The 22,434-nt window shown below is 37.6% G+C and overlaps 1 protein-coding gene across 1 annotated transcript in view; it reads left to right on the plus strand.

The window, feature by feature from the left end:
- Positions 1–22,434, plus strand: part of nrg3b (neuregulin 3b) — a 613,393-nt gene that overhangs the window by 319,300 nt on the left and 271,659 nt on the right. Inside the window, 1 exon segment of the mRNA XM_034193122.1 lies at positions 18,413–18,548. Within this exon segment, the coding sequence (XP_034049013.1) occupies positions 18,413–18,548 (136 nt within the window).

A 22,434-nucleotide genomic window follows, 5' to 3' on the forward strand; every position in this document is an offset into this window, starting at 1 on the left:
ACATGTTATTGTTATTACCTTATTGTAGGTTTTACTACGCTATTATACTTTATGTACTTATTACCCTTTTTGTTTATCTTGTTAGCTTGCTAGGTACGGTTGGCTTATTAACGGCTAATTTAGCTCTTCTAACTATAACTAGCTTATTTTAGTTTTCAGTTTTATTTTACATGGTGTAGATTTTTAATTACTCATCAGTTTGTGTTCTTTAAAAGATATCAACATATAGTACCTAAGTTCTTAGGTTTCCATTTGATAGCATATAGATTATGCTTTTTATTTTCCTATAGTATGCTAGCAGAATTACTTTAGATAGATACCAATACATCATAGCTTCTGTTTCTATAATAAAATACCAGATTTATAGCATAGCCTACTAACTATAATTTAATTTTATTACTAGTCTACATACTAAAATACCTATACTGCAATCTTCTCCTGTATTAATATTTAGGTTTTAAAACCTACTCTTGTATATTATATAATACCATATTTTTTGTATATGTTGTTTAATACCCTTATTATTTAATTATCAGTTATATATATGATGTCTTATCTTTCTTATGTCTTATTATATATATATATATATATATATATATATATATATATTCTTGAGCCGCTTGGGTGGGTAGGGAGAGTTCCCATGGGATAAAAAAGCTTTTCAACCTACTATCCCTGGTTCTCAAGACCAGGCACCTAAGTGGCTTTACTCTACTCTTTTCTACTCTTCTATTTTACTCTTCCATTTTAAATATTTAGATATACCTTAGTATACTAGCATACTTCCACCTTAGAATTGGAATATAATATATAAGATATACCTACTGAAATTTCATGTTAATACAAAAGCTTAAAAGTGACAAACTCAATGGCTTTTGCATTTTGCAGTGTGGCTGCAAGAAGAAGATTTAAGAAGAAGAAGCAAAAACAGGACTTAGCGGTTGATCCCTAATACATTGTCTATTGGTAGCTAGTGCAGGCTAACAACTTTGAGAAACCTAATTTTTGTGAAATGGAGGCTCATACATGCTGCTTATCACAGGAGAAGGCATGATGTCCTGTTGTGAAAGAAGCAAAAAATTTCAAAAGAACCAAAATTATGACCGGTGACAGCATAATTCATTGTGCAACCTCACCACTAGATGACACTCCATCCTACACACTGTAGCTTTAAGAACAAACAATAATGTTGTTAAGTAAACAGAATGTCAGATGCTTCCAGGTATAACTCCTCCCCTGTGGCCAAATGTTGAAGACCTCATTTAAAAACTACGCTACATTTCAAAGATGAGCTATTTCAGAAATGGTTTACACCTTAAACGTACAGCTCAATGAGTTCATTTCTTGGTGTCAGCCACCATCCCCTTGACTTTTCTCTGTTCTCTGGAGCTGGTCCTTGGTAATGCAGCTTGGACTTTATGTGGTGTTTGGATACGTCATCACTGATTCCTAAAGTGCCGTATCTGTGCTTTGACCTTCACTTGCTCATTTCCTGCCCCTCTGTTCTGTCACACAATGACGAATGAAATGATGGAGCATTCGAGTCACGTTCTACAAAGAAAAGAACACTAAGTCAAGATCGGCAAAAAGGTTGATCTACCTTGGACCCTCTGAACTAAGATAATATGACAAAGTTAAAAAAAATTAACAATTTGAAATGGTGTACTTGTGAATGTACTGGGACTAAAATTGACTTTGGTATCTGAATGCTGTTTCTAAAGTACTGTAAATACGTCAGCTTCCATCAATTAACTGGATGTCTTTGAAGGATCTTTGGGTGCCACTCATATGTGTGTGTGTGTGTGTGTGTGTGTGTGTGTGTGTGTGTGTGTGTGTGTGTGTGTATATATATATATATATATATATATATATATATATATAATTTGTTCCAAACATTATGAAATCAACCGTCTTTATTTTTCAGCCATGGCCAATGATCTTTTCAGCAGCTAACCTAAATGTTAGCTTTAGTAACTGCTAACATAACAATGCAAAAATGTTCACTCTCAAAATAAGACAAATTATCTGAAAACTAGCCAAATTGTCTTGTATTAAGCAAAAAAATCTGCCAGTGGGGTAAGAAAAATTTACTTTGTTAGGATTCTCAAAACCAGCAAAATGTCTAGGCACTGAATAATCAAAATGTGCCTTAAAACTAGACAGAATTCTTATTTTAAGATTAGCCTCTGTCTTCAAATAAGAAAAACAATATTGTTCCTTTGTTTGGATGATTTGAAATCCATTGCCTTTCCTTGTTACTGGTTAAATCAGCTTGATATTAGCTGGAAAAACTTATTCATAAAAACTGAGATACATTTTCCCAAAATAAGACATTTTATCTTATGTAAAAAATGCTTGACAGGTTTATTTTTTTCTATTTAGACAAAAATTAAGTCAAATTTTCTTTAAACAAGTCTTTTTTTTTTTCCTTCTTAGATATCAGCTTTTGCAGTGAAGCCGCTAGCTGGAAAATTAAAACTCTGTCAGTTCAACATATACCTGAAACTAATGGTAGCTGCTTTTATTGTATTAAATTTGCTTTGATGCTTTTTTTTTTTTCTAAAACCTTGAAAAGCAGACCAAACGAGCTGAAATGTTCATTGCAACATAAACATGGACAGTCCCAGACAGGTTCACTGTGCCAAGACTAGTAACAAATTAAAATACACAATGAAACCCCCAATACACACATACATTTTTTTGCATCCAAACTCCACTGGAATTTATTTTAAACACAGTGTTTTATACAAACCTCCAGCCTCCTCCCCACCTTAATTGGAGTAAGCGGTTGAAGATGAGTGAGTGACTAATTTATACAAACTGCAACTTCTTATTGAAGAAACAAAAAAGTCAGATCACCTTCACAGTGGAATTATTAAGTGGCATGATTTGAGTATGCAAACAAAACTATGTAACTATAAAAATATTAGACAAATATTTTGTTTGGTATTTAACTGTCCCAGTTGCTTTGTGTATCATCAAAAGCAATGTGGCTAGCACATTTATTTGTCTTTGTCTTGCGTTGCCTTGCCACCATGATGGCAGATCTTGAGATGTAGCTGGAGTGTCTCGGGTTGTGATTGTTATGGATCAAGCCTAAGACCCAGGTTTAACTTTTTATCCCCCGCTGGCTGAATGCCCAAAGGGGGATTATGTCATGGCGATTTCTGTCTGTATGTCCAAAAAGGGTATAAACATTCTGAAATCAACTCTCACATTTTTAGGAAGCATGTCATGAAACTTGGTACAAGTCCTTGTTGTAGGTTGGTAAGAAACATATGTCATTCAAGTTGGCCACTTTTACCAGTTATGGCCCTTGATTCACGAATCAAAACTCCGTCAGTTTCATGAGTGGGTGCCTACATTCTGAAATCAACTCCTCTCACATTTTTAGGAAGAAGTTTGTGAAGCTTGGTACAAGTCCTTGTTGAAGGTTGGTAATAAACATACATGTCATTCGAGTTGGCCACTTTTACCAGTTATGGCCCTTGATTCACAAATCAAAACTCCGTCAGTTTCATGAGTGGGTGCCTACATTCTGAAATCAACTCCTCTCACATTTTTAGGAAGAAGTTTGTGAAACTTGGTACAAGTCCTTGTTGTAGGTTGGTAATAAACATACATGTCATTCGAGTTGGCCACTTTTACCAGTTATGGCCCTTGATTCACAAATCAAAACTCCGTCAGTTTCATGAGTGGGTGCCTACATTCTGAAATCAACTCCTCTCACATTTTAGGAAGACGTTTGTGAAATTTGGTAAGAAGTTGGTAAGTTGGTAATATGCATATTATCATATTGTTTGAGTTGGGTCGATTTTACCAGAGTTATGGCCCTTGATTAACTAATATAGACTCCATTGGTTTCCTGAGTGGGTGCCTGCATTCTGAAATCAACTCCTCTTACATTTTAGGAAGAAGTTCGAGAAACTTGGTAGGTTCGTAATATGCATATATCATGTCGTTAGAGTTGGCCACTTTTACCAGTTATGGCACTTAATTAACTAATATAGACTCCATTGGTTTCATGAGTGGGTGCCTAAATTCTGAAATTAACTCCTTTCACATTTTTAGGAAGTTTGTGAATCTTGGTAATAAGTTGGTAATATGCATATTATCATATTGTTCGAATTGGGCCGATTTTTTTAGAGTTATGGCCCTTGATTAACAAATCTAGACTTCATCAGTTTCATGAGTGGATGCCTGCATTCTGAAATCAACTATCACATACCATGAAATGTCAGAATGTAGCAAGCACTAAAGCGGCATTTGCCAGTGGGAGATATTGTGTTCACAGAGTACTCTTGTTAGACTAAGCCATCAGAAGTCTACCTGTATGTGGCAAAAGTGTGAAACCTGGAGAATCTGAGTCCTCAGCCTTTGAGACTTCAAAGATACCTGGGAAGAAATTATGGATTCATGGGAATAATATGGTCATGGAATAATATGGCTTGTTGTGTCGTGAAATATATCATCGTGTATACTGACATCATTTTTTTGAACATGTTCAAAAATTTCCCAGTCGTTCAAAATGCCAAAAATATTGGCAGTTGGGCATCATAAATTGGTAATAGGACCTAACTGGTTGAAACTAAAAAAAAAAAAAGCAAACTGCGACTTACACTCCGGAAAATACTTTTTTGGTTTTTGTTTGTTTCTCTTTGGGTATTTTGTTTGTTTTTACCCCCATTGCTGAAGGCAGAATAGAGGTTTCAATGTTGAAGGAGGCGACAGGTTAGGCTAAGTCCTGACATTCTTTCTATCTGTGCTGATCTCTTATTGTCTCTTGGGTCTTACATCAAAATCCCAATATCTATTGATGAATAGCCATTAACACGAGGGTCGAGCAGGACACCGAAGCACAATAAACAAATCACAGCGTCATGATTCCATCACATTGATGTGAGAGGCGAGTGAAGGGATGGTGAAATTCAGAAGAGATCGAACACAGTCTTCTGCGTTGTGTTTGCGTGTGTGTTTAAATGGTGCATTGTTGTGCATATGGAAGAAAGCAGATGTGTAATCCAATTGTATTGGCATCACAATAGCAGCAATTTTCAAAGCCTGACTAAATGATGGAGAGACTGAGCCTTTCGCTGATAATTTCTTTGTCACTGTATAGATCATTTTGATAGAATGTCTGCATATATTAGCGCAGGTTTGCACATGCTTGCAGCCAGTATTTCTGTGTGACCACGTTGGCTGACAGCTGTGCATATTTTACAGGGTGGAGAACCTGCATTGCAGTGCTTCTGCATGGCAGCCATGCTCTTTATGTGTGAGCTGCTCAGGGTCAGGCTGAAAGAAGAGAATGAAAAGCTGCACTGCCGGGCTCTTCTCTCACTCTGTTTTGCCTCCGTGTGGTGTATTATCACCTACCTTTCGTACCTCTGTAATTTATTTTGGTCTTTTCATCTGTGCTTACATAAGCAGCAGACCGGAATTCACTGAGGAATACTGGGGAAAACCACTTAATTTGACACAAATAGCAAATCTGAGGCTCGGAATGCAACGTGTGATGTTTTTAATAAAAAAAAAAAAAGGTGGAATACATCTTCCTATTAACACCCATCCTCTTAAGGGCAATATTTCACATTCACACCTACAGCCAATTTAGAGTGAGAAAGTATTGAAGAAAATGTGTCTGTAGATTGTGGGATGGAGGAGAGGCACACAGGAAAATGTCTGGTAGACCCATTAAAATCCAACGCAGTCTCACAGCAGTTTGTAATCTATTAGATTGTGATACTCTCACGAAATGTAGTAGATTTTCATGAGGGTATCACAATCTAATAGATCACAAACTGCCATGAGATTAAGCTGTTTTGCGGATCCACTGTGGGTATTGGCATTATGATTAGGGTTTTGGGTAAGACAACTCCATCATGAAAATGTGCTACATTTCGTGATGGTATCACAATCTAATTTCATGAGGGTATCACAATCTGATAGATCTGGAACTGCAATTAGACTGGGCTGTTTTGTGGACCCACTGTGTGGCATCGCCGTTATGGTTAGGGTTAGACAACCCCATCACGAAACTCTACTACATTTCGTGATGGTCTCACGATGTAATAGATCTCGAATTGTCATGAGACTAGGCTGTTTTTACGAACCCACTGTGTGGCATTGGTGTTATGGTTAAGATTAGACGACCCCATCGTGACACTCTACTACATTTCGTGATGGTATCACGATGTAATAGATCTCGAACTGCCATGAGACTGGGCTGTTTTACAAACCCACTGTGTGAACTTGCCGTTATGGTTAGAGTTAGACGACCCCATCATGACACTCTACTACATTTCGTGATGGTATCACGATGTAATAGATATCGAACTGCCGTGAGACTGGGCTGTTTTACGAACCCACTGTCTGGCATTGGCATTATGTTAGGATTTGACGAACCCCATCACAAAACTCTACTACATTTCATGATGGTATCACGATATAATAGATCTCGAAATGCTGTGAGACTGGACTGTTTTGCGGACCCATTGTGTGGCATTGGCATTATGGTTAGGATTAGACAACCCCATCACAAAACTCTACTGCATTTTGTGATGGTATCACAGTGTACTAGATCTCGAATTGTCATGAGACTGGACTGTTTTATGAACCCACTGTGTGAAATTGCTGTTATGGTTAGGATGAGATGACCCCATCATGACACTCTACTACATTTTGTGATGGTATCACGATGTAATAGATCTTGAATTGTCATGAGACTGTGCTGTTTTACGAACCCACTATGTTAAATTGGTGTTAGGGTTAGACGACCCCATCATGACACTGTACTACCTTTTGTGATGGTATCACGATGTAATAGATCTCGAACTGCTGTGAGACTGGACTGTTTTGCGGACCCACTTGTGTGGCATTGGCATTATGGTTAGGATTAGACGACCCCATCACAAAACTCTACTACATTTCGTGATGTATCACAGTGTAATGCCGCGTTCACACCGGGCGGGACGCGAGCGACTGCAGCCACAGGTTGCCATGTAATCCCTATGTAAGGACGCGTTTTGGTGACAAACCGCGCAGCGCGACGCGATGGACGCAAGTGAAGCGATTTTGAGCGTTTTGCGCCTTTGTAGAGCGATATTGCGTCACGTCGTGTCGCCCTCCTCCCCAAGTTGAAAAATCTGAACTTTTTCGTCTCGTCGCGCTGCGATGACCAATCAGGGACTGAATATGTAGTGACGGGGAGATGTCTGGAGGTTGACTGAAGATGTGAACATGTCCTGTCTCTGGTAGCAGCCTGTGAGCAGGACTTATGTCTCTTTTGTCCTTTATTTCACAATTATGAGAGTGTTTTTGGAGCGAACAGCAGCCCCACAGCAGGGGGAGCGGAGTTTCTTTTTATTTTTATTTTATGTGCGCTCGCGAGGGTCCATGGAGATTATTTTACTTATTAACTACACAGATGTATAATGGTGACTTGTTTATAAAGACAATTATGACAGAGTTTTTTTGGGAAAGAGCGAGGAGCAGCCTCACAGTAAGCCGCGGAGTTTCTTTGTTTTTTTTTCGTTTGTTTGTTTTTTTGTATATTTTACATGCGCGCGCGAGCGAATTGTCTGTGTGGAGAATATTTTATTAATTAACTACACAAAAAACAAATAGTGATTGGTTTCTAAACACAATTATGACAGAGTTTTTTGGGGGAAGAGCGAGCTGCAGCAAGCAGCGGAGTTTCTTCTTTTTTTTTATTGTTTACATGTGCGCACGTGAACGGGACAGTTGGTCCTCAAACTGGGTCCCGCAGAGGCGGAAGGACCGCTGAAAGCGGCCGTCATCCAGACGCAGCTCCTGCAGCAAATAATGATACTCTCTGTATTGGGAGCTTTTCACAACTCGCTTCGTGTGAAAGGTCCGTCATGATGACTTGACGCCGAGCGGAATGGAAGCTCCTCCTATTTGATGAAGCACCGGGGCGAATTTTCGCAGTGAAAGTCCACCCGAGCAGAGCGACACACCGGGCAAAGGAGGCGCGTCCGTCGCCACGCGACCCCCGCGAATTTGTAGCGTCTGATCGCACCCGGTGTGAATGCAGCATAATAGATCTCGAATTGTCATGAGACTGGACTGTTTTATAAACCCACTGTGTGAAATTGCCGTTATGGTTAGACGACCCCATCATGACACTCTACTACATTTCGTGATGGTATCACGATGTAATAGCTCTCGAATTGCCATGAGACTGTGCTATTTTACGAACCCCCTGTGTGATATTGGCATTATGGTTAGGATTAGATGACCCCATCATGACACTCTACTACATTTCGTGATGGTATCACGATGTAATAGCTCTCGAATTGCCATGAGACTGTGCTATTTTACGAACCCACTGTGTGAAATTGGTGTTAGGGTTAGACGACCCCATCATGACACTCTACTACATTTCATGATGATACCACAATCTAATAGATCTCGAACTGCCATGAGACTGGACTGTTTTGCAGACCCACTTTGTGGCATTGGCATTATGGTTAGGGTTATACGACCCCATCACAAAACTCTACTACATTTCGTGATGGTATCACAATCTAATAGATCTCGAACTGCCATGAGACTGGGCTGTTTTACGAACCCACTGTGTGAACTTGGCGTTATGGTTAGAGTTAGACAACCCCATCACGAAACTCTACTACATTTCATATCTAGGCTTGGCACAGCGACACTTTTTTACATCTGATAAAATATTTATTTCATTCATTTATTTCATTCATTTAAAAGAAGAAAAAAAAACAAAAAACAGAAAAGCAGAAATAAAGCATCTCCATTACCAGAATGAAAAGGAGCAGAGAGAAGAACAAGTCTTATATTTTCTGCCCCTTTTTACAATACAATCTTTCAATATCCAGCGTCATTTTTCAACATTATTTAACAGATTGTATTTCTTTAACTTGTCACATACCACTGACTTATTTCATAATTATGACCATTATTAAATAGATTACATCTCTGACAGGTTACATTTTTAAACTTAAAACATTTTATACATTATTAACAAATTACATTTTTTTTTAACTTCCTTACAGCCCACTAACTTATTTTATAGTTTCATACTTACTTAATACATCTAGTTTAATACGTTTTTTAAATAATTTAAGCGACCTTAATTCTTTAATTTCTTTGTTGAGATTGTTCCATAATTTTACACCATTTACTGCAATACTCCGTTCTTTTACTCTGGTTCTGTATCTTGGTTTTCTTCTATTATTCTATTATTTTCTTCTATTTTCTTCTAAGACTTCTATTCCTTTCAGTTTATAACTACTTACTCTTTTCTCAAACATATTTTGAATGTTTGTTGGTAAAGTATTTTTATTTGCTTGGTACATTGTTTGTAATATTTTAAAATCGACCAAATCACGAAATTTAAGTACCCTGTACTTAATGAACAATGGATTAGATGGATCTCTAAAACCACTGTTGCTAATCACCCTTAAAGCCCTTTTCTGCAGAATAAACAAAGGTTGTATATAAGTTGAATATGTTGATCCCCAGATTTCTACACAATAAGTTAAATATGGGAAAATCAATGAATTGTACAATGTTAATAAACCATAACTATTTAATGAATATTTTACTTTATGCAAAACAGCAATGGCTTTCGCTATTTTTCCTTTTATGTAATTTATGTGTGACTTCCATGTAAGATCTTCATCAATTATGACTCCTAAAAATGTCATTTCTTTTACCCTTTGTATATCCATTCCATCTATTTGTAATGACACGTTATTTTTTTTTGCTCTGTCATTAAACAATATGAAATTTGTCTTATTAATATTTAGTGACAGTCTGTTTATATCAAACCAATGCTTAACCTTTTCCAATTCTGTTTTTTATCACTTGTGCTACTTCCTGTATATCTGATCCAGAGTAAAACAGCGTTGTATCATCAGCAAATAAAATGCTACCAAGCACATTAGATACATTCACAAAATCATTGATATACAAAATAAACAGTTTGGGTCCAAGTACTGATCCTTGTGGTACTCCATAAGCAATATTACACAATTCTGATTTGATATTATTTATCTGAACAAACTGTTTTCTGTTTTCTAAGTAGCTTTTTACCCACTGATGTGCAATACTTCTTATTCCATATTGTTGTAACTTGTGAAGCAATCTTGAGTGGTCAATAACATCAAAAGCTTTTTTCAAGTCAATAAAAATACTTACAAAATAATCCTTATTTTCTATTGTTGTTGATATTTTCTCTATTAATTCCATAATTGCCATAGCTGTCGAATGTTTTGTTCTGAATCCATACTGAGCATTATTTAAAATATGATGTTTCTCAGTGAATTTATCCAACCTTGTCACAAAAACTTTTTCGATAATTTTAGAAAACTGTGGAAGCAATGATAGTGGCCTGTAATTAGAGAATTTATGTTTGTCTCCATTTTTATATAATGGGACTACCTTGGCAATTTTCATTTCATCTGGAAAAATCCCTGTTGACAGAGACAGATTGCAAATATAAGTAAATGGTTCAATAACAGTTTCTATTATACTTTTTACAGTCATCATGTCTAAATCTTCATGGTCAGTTGATCTTTTGCTTACACAGTTTTTTACAATATTTCTTATTTCATCTTTTTCCACATTGTCCAGGAAAATACTATTGACCATATTTACAAGTGTATGTAATGTATCTTCTACTATTGGTTTATTTCCCACCAGACTTGATCCTACATTTGAAAAATAATCATTAAACCCATTTGCCATTTCTTTTATGTCATATATCTCTTTATTTTCTTTGACAAAGTAATTTGGAAAAGTTGCTTTCGCTCCATCACTTTCAATCACACTTTTTATAATTCCCCATGTTGCCCTCATATTATCTTTATTCTTATTTAATTGTTCACTATAATAATCTTTTTTTTGTTTCCTAATTATTGTCAATAGTTTATTTTTATATTTTTTGTATCTGTGTTCTGTTTCCTTTGTTTGCATTTTTAAAAAGCACCTGTATAAATAGTTTTTCTTTGCACAAGCATTTTTTATTCCCTTTGTCAGCCATGGTTTATTTACTCTTTTCTTACTAATTTCTATTAATTTACAGTTTTTATTATATGATTTCATCAATATTTTCATAAATGAGTTATATGCTACATTGACATCACTGACATAAACTTCTTCCCAATTTTGATTTTTAAGATCATATTTTAATGCCTCTAAGGCTTTTACTGACTTGTCTCTTTTAAAGTTTATAACAGTTTTTTTCTTGTACCTATTTTTATATTTAAATATTGAAAAGACTGGTAAATGATCACTAACATCTGTCATCAAGATCCCATTCCTGATAATTTCATCTGTTCTATTTGTAAATATATTGTTGATTACCGTTGCACTTTGCGATGTGATTCTGGTTGGTTTTGTTATCAAGTGGAATAACCCCAAACTATACATTGAATTCACAAAATCACTTATTCTTTGGCAACTGGAGCTCTCTATGTTAATGTTAAAGTCTCCACATATCAATCAATCAATCAATTTTTTTTTATATAGCGCCAAATCACAACAAACAGTTGCCCCAAGGCGCTTTATATTGTAAGGCAAGGCCATACAACAATTATGTAAAACCCCAATGGTCAAAATGACCCCCTGTGAGCAAGCACTTGGCTACAGTGGGAAGGAAAAACTCCCTTTTAACAGGAAGAAACCTCCAGCAGAACCAGGCTCAGGGAGGGGCAGTCTTCTGCTGGGACTGGTTGGGGCTGAGGGAGAGAACCAGGAAAAAGACATGCTGTGGAGGGGAGCAGAGATCGATCACTAATGATTAAATGCAGAGTGGTGCATACAGAGCAAAAAGAGAAAGAAACAGTGCATCATGGGAACCCCCCAGCAGTCTACGTCTATAGCAGCATAACTAAGGGATGGTTCAGGGTCACCTGATCCAGCCCTAACTATAAGCTTTAGCAAAAAGGAAAGTTTTAAGCCTAATCTTAAAAGTAGAGAGGGTGTCTGTCTCCCTGATCTGAATTGGGAGCTGGTTCCACAGGAGAGGAGCCTGAAAGCTGAAGGCTCTGCCTCCCATTCTACTCTTACAAACCCTAGGAACTACAAGTAAGCCTGCAGTCTGAGAGCGAAGCGCTCTATTGGGGTGATATGGTACTACGAGGTCCCTAAGATAAGATGGGACCTGATTATTCAAAACCTTATAAGTAAGAAGAAGAATTTTAAATTCTATTCTAGAATTAACAGGAAGCCAATGAAGAGAGGCCAATATGGGTGAGATATGCTCTCTCCTTCTAGTCCCCGTCAGTACTCTAGCTGCAGCATTTTGAATTAACTGAAGGCTTTTTAGGGAACTTTTAGGACAACCTGATAATAATGAATTACAATAGTCCAGCCTAGAGGAAATAAATGCATGAATTAGTTTTTCAGCATCACTCTGAGACAAGACCTTTCTGATTTTAGAGATATTGCGTAAATGCAAAAAAGCAGTCCTACATATTTGTTTAATATGCGCTTTGAATGACATATCCTGATCAAAAATGACTCCAAGATTTCTCACAGTATTACTAGAGGTCAGGGTAATGCCATCCAGAGTAAGGATCTGGTTAGACACCATGTTTCTAAGATTTGTGGGGCCAAGTACAATAACGTCAGTTTTATCTGAGTTTAAAAGCAGGAAATTAGAGGTCATCCATGTCTTTATGTCTGTAAGACAATCCTGCAGTTTAGCTAATTGGTGTGTGTCCCCTGGCTTCATGGATAGATAAAGCTGGGTATCATCTGCGTAACAATGAAAATTTAAGCAATACCGTCTAATAATACTGCCTAAGGGAAGCATGTATAAAGTGAATAAAATTGGTCCTAGCACAGAACCTTGTGGAACTCCATAATTAACTTTAGTCTGTGAAGACGATTCCCCATTTACATGAACAAATTGTAATCTATTAGACAAATATGATTCAAACCACCGCAGCGCAGTGCCTTTAATACCTATGGCATGCTCTAATCTCTGTAATAAAATTTTATGGTCAACAGTATCAAAAGCAGCACTGAGGTCTAACAGAACAAGCACAGAGATGAGTCCACTGTCCGAGGCCATAAGAAGATCATTTGTAACCTTCACTAATGCTGTTTCTGTACTATGATGAATTCTAAAACCTGACTGAAACTCTTCAAATAGACCATTCCTCTGCAGATGATCAGTTAGCTGTTTTACAACTACCCTTTCAAGAATTTTTGAGAGAAAAGGAAGGTTGGAGATTGGCCTATAATTAGCTAAGATAGCTGGGTCAAGTGATGGCTTTTTAAGTAATGGTTTAATTACTGCCACCTTAAAAGCCTGTGGTACATAGCCAACTAACAAAGATAGATTGATCATATTTAAGATCGAAGCATTAAATAATGGTAGGGCTTCCTTGAGCAGCCTGGTAGGAATGGGGTCTAATAAACATGTTGATGGTTTGGATGAAGTAACTAATGAAAATAACTCAGACAGAACAATCGGAGAGAAAGAGTCTAACCAAATACCGGCATCACTGAAAGCAGCCAAAGATAACGATACGTCTTTGGGATGGTTATGAGTAATTTTTTCTCTAATAGTTAAAATTTTGTTAGCAAAGAAAGTCATGAAGTCATTACTAGTTAAAGTTAATGGAATACTCAGCTCAATAGCTTTACAGAGGGCTTTTTTTTATAGAGCAACAGACTCTTTTTCCAGGCTAAGTGAAGATCTTCTAAATTAGTGAGACGCCATTTCCTCTCCAACTTACGGGTTATCTGCTTTAAGCTACGAGTTTGTGAGTTATACCACGGAGTCAGGCACTTCTGATTTAAAGCTCTCTTTTTCAGAGGAGCTACAGCATCCAAAGTTGTCTTCAATGAGGATGTAAAACTATTGACGAGATACTCTATCTCACTTACAGAGTTTAGGTAGCTACTCTGCACTGTGTTGTTATATGGCATTAGAGAACATAAAGAAGGAATCATATCCTTAAACCTAGTTACAGCGCTTTCTGAAAGACTTCTAGTGTAATGAAACTTATTCCCCACTGCTGGGTAGTCCATCAGAGTAAATGTAAATGTTATTAAGAAATGATCAGACAGAAGGGAGTTTTCAGGGAATACTGTTAAGTCTTCTATTTCCATACCATAAGTCAGAACAAGATCTAAGATATGATTAAAGTGGTGGGTGGACTCATTTACATTTTGAGCAAAGCCAATAGAGTCTAATAATAGATTAAATGCAGTGTTGAGGCTGTCATTCTCAGCATCTGTGTGGATGTTAAAATCGCCCACTATAATTATCTTATCTGAGCTAAGCACTAAGTCAGACAAAAGGTCTGAAAATTCACAGAGAAACTCACAGTAACGACCAGGTGGACGATAGATAATAACAAATAAAACTGGTTTTTGGGACTTCCAATTTGGATGGACAAGACTAAGAGTCAAGCTTTCAAATGAATTAAAGCTCTGTCTGGGTTTTGATTAATTAATAAGCTGGAATGGAAGATTGCTGCTAATCCTCCGCCCCGGCCCGTGCTACGAGCATTCTGACAGTTAGTGTGACTCAGGGGTGTTGACTCATTTAAACTAACATATTCATCCTGCTGTAACCAGGTTTCTGTAAGGCAGAATAAATCAATATGTTGATCAATTATTATATCATTTACCAACAGGGACTTAAAAGAGAGAGACCTAATGTTTAATAGACCACATTTAACTGTTTTAGTCTGTGGTGCAGTTGAAGGTGCTATATTATTTTTTCTTTTTGAATTTTTATGCTTAAATAGATTTTTGCTGGTTATTGGTAGTCTGGGAGCAGGCACCGTCTCTACGGGGATGGGGTAATGAGTGGATGGCAGGGGGAGAGAAGCTGCAGAGAGGTGTGTAAGACTACAACTCTGCTTCCTGGTCCCAACCCTGGATAGTCACGGTTTGGAGGATTTAAGAAAATTGGCCAGATTTCTAGAAATGAGAGCTGCTCCATCCAAAGTGGGATGGATGCCGTCTCTCCTAACAAGACCAGGTTTTCCCCAGAAGCTTTGCCAATTATCTATGAAGCCCACCTCATTTTTTGGACACCACTCAGACAGACAGCAATTCAAGGAGAACATGCAGCTAAACATGTCACTCCCGGTCTGATTGGGGAGGGGCCCAGAGAAAACTACAGAGTCCGACATTGTTTTTGCAAAGTTACACACCGATTTAATGTTAATTTTAGTGACCTCCGATTGGCGTAACCGGGTGTCATTACTGCCGACGTGAATTACAATCTTACCAAATTTACGCTTAGCCTTAGCCAGCAGTTTCAAATTTCCTTCAATGTCGCCTGCTCTGGCCCCCGGAAGACAATTGACTATGGTTGCTGATGTCGCTAACTTCACATTTCGCAAAACAGAGTCGCCAATAACCAGAGTTTGATCCTCGGCGGGTGTGTCGTCGAGTGGGGAAAAACGGTTAGAGATGTGAACGGGTTGGCGGTGTACACGGGGCTTCTGTTTAGGGCTACGCTTCCTCCTCACAGTCACCCAATCAGCCTGCTTTCCCGGCTGCTCGGGATCTGCCGATACATACATATAAAAAGCTTTTTGTTTTTAATTTGATGGAATAGCTCTATTATTCTATCTGTAAATTTCACAACACAAGTGTCTGGTGCTCTGTATACACAGCTGATTAAAATATTTTTAGATGTTTCATGTACAAGTTCCACTGTTACAATTTCTATGATGTCATCCACAGTTGTCATTTCTTCTACAATTGTACATATCAGATCTGCCTTTATGTACAGAGCAACACCACCGCCCCTTTTATCTCTTCTGTTCACAAAATACAGCTCATATCCCTCTATTTGAACATCAGTCATGAGATCATCATTAAGCCAAGATTCAGTGATTGCAACAATATTAAATTTATTTTTAAACTGATTTAAATAATCTTTTATTTGCGACATTTTACAATACAAGCTTCGACTGTTTATATGTAAGAGTGACAGGGTATCTTCTGCAATTTTTTCACTATTTAGCTGTTCTACCGTATAATACTCGCAACCAGTCGTTTTTAAGTCAAATATACTTTCATCAATATTAGTGTCTATGTCATATATTTTATCATCTGTTTCCATGTTTGATCAGATTTTTTTTTTTGTTGTTGGTCCATTTACCAACAGACGTCACATTTGATTGTCTATTCAGGTCTGTATTTTGTAAGGTCCTCCATGTTTTTGATTTGTATACCGTTTGTTCCTTCTTTTACTCTAATCCACACCCTACAATTCCAGACCCATGTAGCAACAATGTGCTTCTGTTTTTTTAATAGTCTTGCTTCCCTAGCAATATCTGCATTTTTTTTTTTGTTAAATGCTCATTTATATAGACACTTGTTCCTTTCAAATTCTTTGCCTGTCTTAATACTTCATTTTTATATTTTCTGCTTGTAAATCGTATAACAATGTTAGACAGTTTATTTTTTCTATCTTTAGTTGGAACAGTATAGCAGTCTGATATTGTGTCTTGATGGATGTCAACACCATTTTGATATAAAAAGTTTGTAACTTGCTGTTCCAATGATTGTCGTTCTTCAGGTGGTGCATTCTCCCCACTGGTTCCACCAGAATCCACCACCCTTGCATATGTCCGATGCCTTGTTTCTAGTCCAGATATTATAACATCATCTTTTCTAGTGAATTGTTCAAGTTCATCTACACGTTGTTCAAGTTTCTTAATGATCTTGTCCTTCTCTTTAACCAGTTTTTGGAGTTCTTTAATCTCCACCGTCAGCTTGTCTAAATTAGACATGTCTTTTAATATCTGGTTTATTGAGATATAGAAGATACTGGGACCTTCAGTATATACCGATACCAATCTGACACCTTTTTCCTGTCTTAAATCAAGGAACCTGTTTGCCAAGATGTACTTTGCTACTGTAGCAAATTAAAAAACGTCAACTCAAACTGTAAAAAAAAAAAAAAAAAAAAAAAAATGCTTCATTACCTGGAAGGCTCTCATGGGCACAGCTAATGTAAAAGCTGCATTCAATAACAGCTAATCCACTCACTGAAAAGTTAAATATGATAACGATGAGCCAAGAAACTACCAAATATTCTATTCCACTTACAGTGAAATTTGACTACTTGAATTTAGCTTTGGCTTGTTCTCCACAAAATTATTTGCCAAAATCCTAGAATTTTGGAGTTATAAATGATAATTCTTTCAAAAATAAAATCTTGTAGTGTTAAAGAAAGTTTGGTCTTGGAGCATGCAGTGGTGGTGTGAACCACCACAACCACCCTTTGACCTGGTTGGCAACCACTGAGACAGACAAGTGGCCAGCCTCTGCAAAAATAGTCCTTAGTTGTAGCACTGAAGTTGTAAATCAAGATTCATTGCTTTATTTATCGAACTTCAATGTACACAACCTCACACACAAACCCATTTCTCTTTGTCTGCATGATGATAAAGTTGAGTGCCAGATGACTCAGCTTGTGTTGGATGCATTTTTTTTGCAAGTTTGGTCTATTGCACAATGTCTTTTGTGGAACAGTGGATGCCAAGCAGGTAGAAGAGAAAAAGTAAGGCCTAATTTGAGGTCCATTGGTGCCAGTATCTACTGTGTCTCCAGATTCATTAGCATGAAGCATGTAAGAGTCTGCAACTCCCCATGGATGGGCCAGCAGTCCATCGTAGGTTGCTTTTCCAGCCAAGGCTAGTACCTATTTAGAGTTGTGGACTGGAACAATATAATGAGTCTTATCGAAGGACACAGATGGATATCATGACTGGAAATCAAACTTTGATCAACATATGGGTAGTACACCTCCTCTCAAGTAACAAAACTGCATGTAGGAATCTTGTGCAGTGCTACAGTGGCAGGTAGTTTGGTTTGTGAAACATCCCCATTTTGCTTCATCTGCATCTTCTCTCCACATTCTAATTAGCAGGCAATTGAGACACGTCCATTTGGCCGGCCATTCAGACATGCTTTTTGGGAGATGTTCAGTGTGGTGAGGCGGGTCTTTCCAGGCTGGCTGCAGCCGGTCATCAAACATTATTTGCTTCCAAGGGCATTGCATGGCTGAGGAAGCTTCTTTTTGATTAAGGCCGTTAGATCACAGCAGATTACCCGCAGAGAGCAGATGTCTTGGATCGATGGGTTCTCCTGCTTCCCAGTCTATTCAGCCTATTCTCTAAGATCCTGAAGTGACTAGGAATAAGATTTTCTGTCTGAGGCAGCCAGTCATTTCCATCGCAGATCCAATTTCTATGGAAAGAAAACCTTTCATAAGTCATAATGACATGCAAGGCACTGCAGCAGTACTACTTCAAAGCAAGAAGTTCCTATGTGACTTAACTGTGATTGGCAATGTGAAGGTGAAAGGATGAGGAATTTTTTTTTACTGTTCAATAATACTGAAATGTTTTTTTCTTTCTTTCTTTCTTTTTAGCCTCAGCCCCCACCCTTCCGAGTCTACGCTCAGAAGTCTTCAAACCATGCGTGGAAGACAAGGACCTGGCCTTTTGTCTAAATGAGGGAGAGTGCTCCATCATTGAAACTGTGGCTGGGGTTCACAGGCACTGCAGGTCAGTGCATTCAGTTTATTTCTTCTTGCTGCTGTTCTCCTCCTGTCCATAATTATCAAACGAGAAGCACCTTTTTTCAACTCCTCTAAGAAAAAAATCAAAACCAACAAAAAGCATAATGGGAACATGCAGAGGTGGGCACAGCTAAGTTAAGTGTTAGCACCAATAACCACTAATCTGCTAAGGCTGATTTTAGGGGTTTACAAACATTTTAACCATTAAATCTTTAAAAAAAAAAGTTAGCTGACTTAAAGTTAGCAGAGATATATTTAGTGGATGCAAATTGTCATCTTATGGTTTTTATAGCTACCTGAAAGGCTTAGCCGCTAATGATATCTTTGTCAGCTAGGTGTTAGCTGATAAGCTGAACCGTGCCTGATTTCTTAAGTAGCGGAAACCGCAAGATGCTTCATAATCATCCAAAAATCAAAACCAACAACAAAAAAGCATAATGCGAACATGCAGAGGTGGGCACAGCTAAGCTAAGCGTTAGTGCCAATAACCACTAATCTGCTAACTGGAAAGATAACTGTGATAACCACTAAATTACAAAAACATTTAGCTAGCTGCAAATTTTTATGGCATGAATTTAGCTTTGCTTTTGTTTTACAGGCTGTACAACCCTGAAAAACAGAATTAAAGAGCTAAAATGTTAATACGTTAAAGCGGAAACATGAAGGTTCCCAAAAAGGTTTAGCATGCCAAGATTAGATGATGAATAAAATGTAAATGAATTATGAAATTAAAAAAAAATGAAATGTCATTTCCATTCAACATACAGTTTATTCCGTTTATTCAGTTTATTTATTTGTACAGTTTATCCCCCTGACCCTCAAGGACTACAGATGGAAATTAGCTGTTGCAGCTATAATCTGGTACAAACATCTCTGCTCAGTGAGCATAATGTAATTGTATGCTGTCCTTGCACAAATAAATGAAATGAAATGATTCACTGTGCAGAAATTATTAAACTAATAAGAACTATCAAGAAATAAAAATGCAAATGGAAATAATTTTTTAATAATCTAATTAACACATTTACATTTTTGTTTCACACAGTGTGTCAGTTTTGCTAAGTAGTGCATAAGCTCCAACAGGAACAAACATGGATGATTTTAGGGGTTTACAAACATTTTTAGCCATTAAACCTTTAAAGAAAAAAAAGAAATTAGCTGACTTAAAGTTAACAGAGCTATATTTAGTGGGTGCCAATTGTCATCTTATGGTTTTCATAGCTAAGCTGAAAGACTAAGCCACTAAGGATATCTTTGTCAGCTAGCTGTTAGCTGGTAAGCTGAACTGTGCCTGATTTCCTACGTAGCGGAAAACTGCAGGATGCTTCATAGTCATCCAAAAATCAAAACCAACAACAAAAGGCATAATGGGAACATGCAGAGGTGGGCACAGCTAAGTGTTAGCGCAAATAACCACTAATATGCTAACTGTAAAGATAACTGTGATAACCACTAAATTACAAAAACATTTAGCTAGCTGCAAATTTTTATGGCATGAATTTAGCTTTGCCTTTGTTTTACAGGCTCTACAACCTTGAAAAACAGACTTAAAGAGCTAACATGAAGGTTCCCAAAAAGGTTTAGCATGCCAAGATTAGATAGGCACTTGGACATTCTTTCAAAGTTGTTTAAATGGCCTTCTGCTTGCAATCAGAAGAAAGGGCACCAAAAATGCAACAAAATGACAGCTCATTTGTCAAAATCGGATAAATAACACCAGAGATATTGAGATTTGAAGGGGTCATTTTCGTGCCCTATTTTCTAAGCTTATTTACATTACAATAGAGGAAAAAATTGTGTCAAATAATAGGAATTTCTGGCTGAAAGGAAAGGTAGATTATATCTCATTATATCTCATTGACACTTAATAGGTGTTCTGTTGTCTTATGACCTGAGGGGAGCAGCAATGCACTGACCGTGCCTAGCTTGCCAACAACCAAGAAGAAGAAGAATCAGAGGGTATCACTTCAATACGTCATAGTTCCGCTCGACCAAGCAGAACGCAATAACCATAAACCAGTGAGCCAGCTGCCCAAAATATGCTCAACAAAATAAATCCCAATCAATCCTTCATAATGAAGCAAAACTGAAATAAAATCCTCACGAAAATAACATTTTAAGATATCGATAAACTTATCTGAAGCATTTATCGGCTGAAAAATGTGCAGATGTTCATGTATAGAACAATTATTTTCCGGGCATAGCGAGTAGACGACAACATATTTTCAGCGGGAGGTCGCTACCATGGCTACCGGCGGGGATCCAAATATTAGTGCGGAGGCACAGATTCATATGATACTTCGCTAAAATGATGTTTATTACATAAACTAGACCAAGCAAAGGTATTTAATCACCAAGGAAGTCACGCAGGTGGTGATTTAACATGGGAACTCCACGTTCGAATTTGGAAATCAGGCACATTTCAGAAATCTGAATGGATTTTTACCAGACAAAGTGCGTAAGAATTCGCAGGTCTCCTACATCAAAATAGCGGCATTTCCGGTAGAATTCATGCAGAACCAGCCTCTCCAATCCGCATTTTGCGAACGATACGAACCGCGAGCTTGAAAATTTGATGACGTCATCACGCGAGGCTAAGTTGCTGGCTGACGCGGCTGATGTCCAAGTGCCTAGATTAGATGATGAATAAAATGTAAATGAATTATGAAATGAAAAAAAAGTTATTTCCATTCAAGACAGTTTATTCACTGTGCAGAAATTATTAAACAAATAAGAACTATTAAGAAATAAAAATGCAAATGGAAATAATTTTTTAATAATATACTTAATGCATTTATGCTTTTCCTTTACGCTAATTAACTTCAACAGCAAGAAACAGATGATTTTAGGGGTTTACAAACATTTTTAACCATTAAACCTTTAAAAAAGTTAGCTGACTTAAAGTTAGCAGAGATATATTTAGTGGATGCTAATCGTCACCTTAAAGTAGACCTGCATTGAAATAAATGCAGTCAGATCTTTGGACCAAAAAATGACTTACACATAAGATCCTTCTGAATGTAGTAAAGTAAATCTGCAAGCCCAGATCTGTCATTCAACGGCAAAATCTTAGTTTAAAAATGACAAATTTACAGCTAAAATTTAGCTCTCCGCAAAACTGTCAGCACATCCGGGATGCTGCCGAGACATCAGAGAGAAGACCCTATCCCAGCATGCATTGCGCGCGCCAACTGTAATTTGTGGATTTACATCAGTTTGCATCTCTTACAAAAGCACCTTTTTGTTTTATAGAAGGTTTTCATGTGACGTATCGGTCACTTCATTTTGTGTCCCGTGGCCATTCTGGATTACAACGCGGTGGCCGCTGTGATTACACTTCGTGCATTTGGCGAACAATTGCAGAGGTTTCAGCGGCAGCGTCAAGAAGCCTCACGGCACCCTGGCGCTGTGACAGATCCGCCGCTAACAGAAATCCACTGCTCCCAGAATTTTATTTTATTTTATTTTATTCGGCAATAAAATTATATAACAATACATAAAAATACCACAGAGGATAACACAAGAACGCTTCCAATACGGATGCTTATTTACATTGTGGTCCTCGAGCACTGAGCTGCTGATCCGCAAGCTGCCGTTCCAGCACCTGGTGAGAGAAATCGCTCAGGACTTCAAGACCGACCTCCGCTGTCTTGCGGCACGTTTGGTGAGTATACATTTCTTTTATTGTTGCTTGAAAATTATTTTTGGGGACTTTTTCCATAATGCCCATTTGATTGAGTGGTGGTCGCATTGAAAATGAACTGTCTTTCGCCTCCGGTGTTACCGTCGTGGGGTACGGATGCGGGGACCTGCAAAGAATTCAATTCATTAAAAAGATATAAACCTCTTTCAGTGGCCACGGAGCTCTGCGG

This window comes from Thalassophryne amazonica, chromosome 18, assembly GCF_902500255.1.
Source record: "Thalassophryne amazonica chromosome 18, fThaAma1.1, whole genome shotgun sequence".
In the NCBI taxonomy this organism is placed as follows: Eukaryota; Metazoa; Chordata; class Actinopteri; order Batrachoidiformes; family Batrachoididae; genus Thalassophryne; species Thalassophryne amazonica.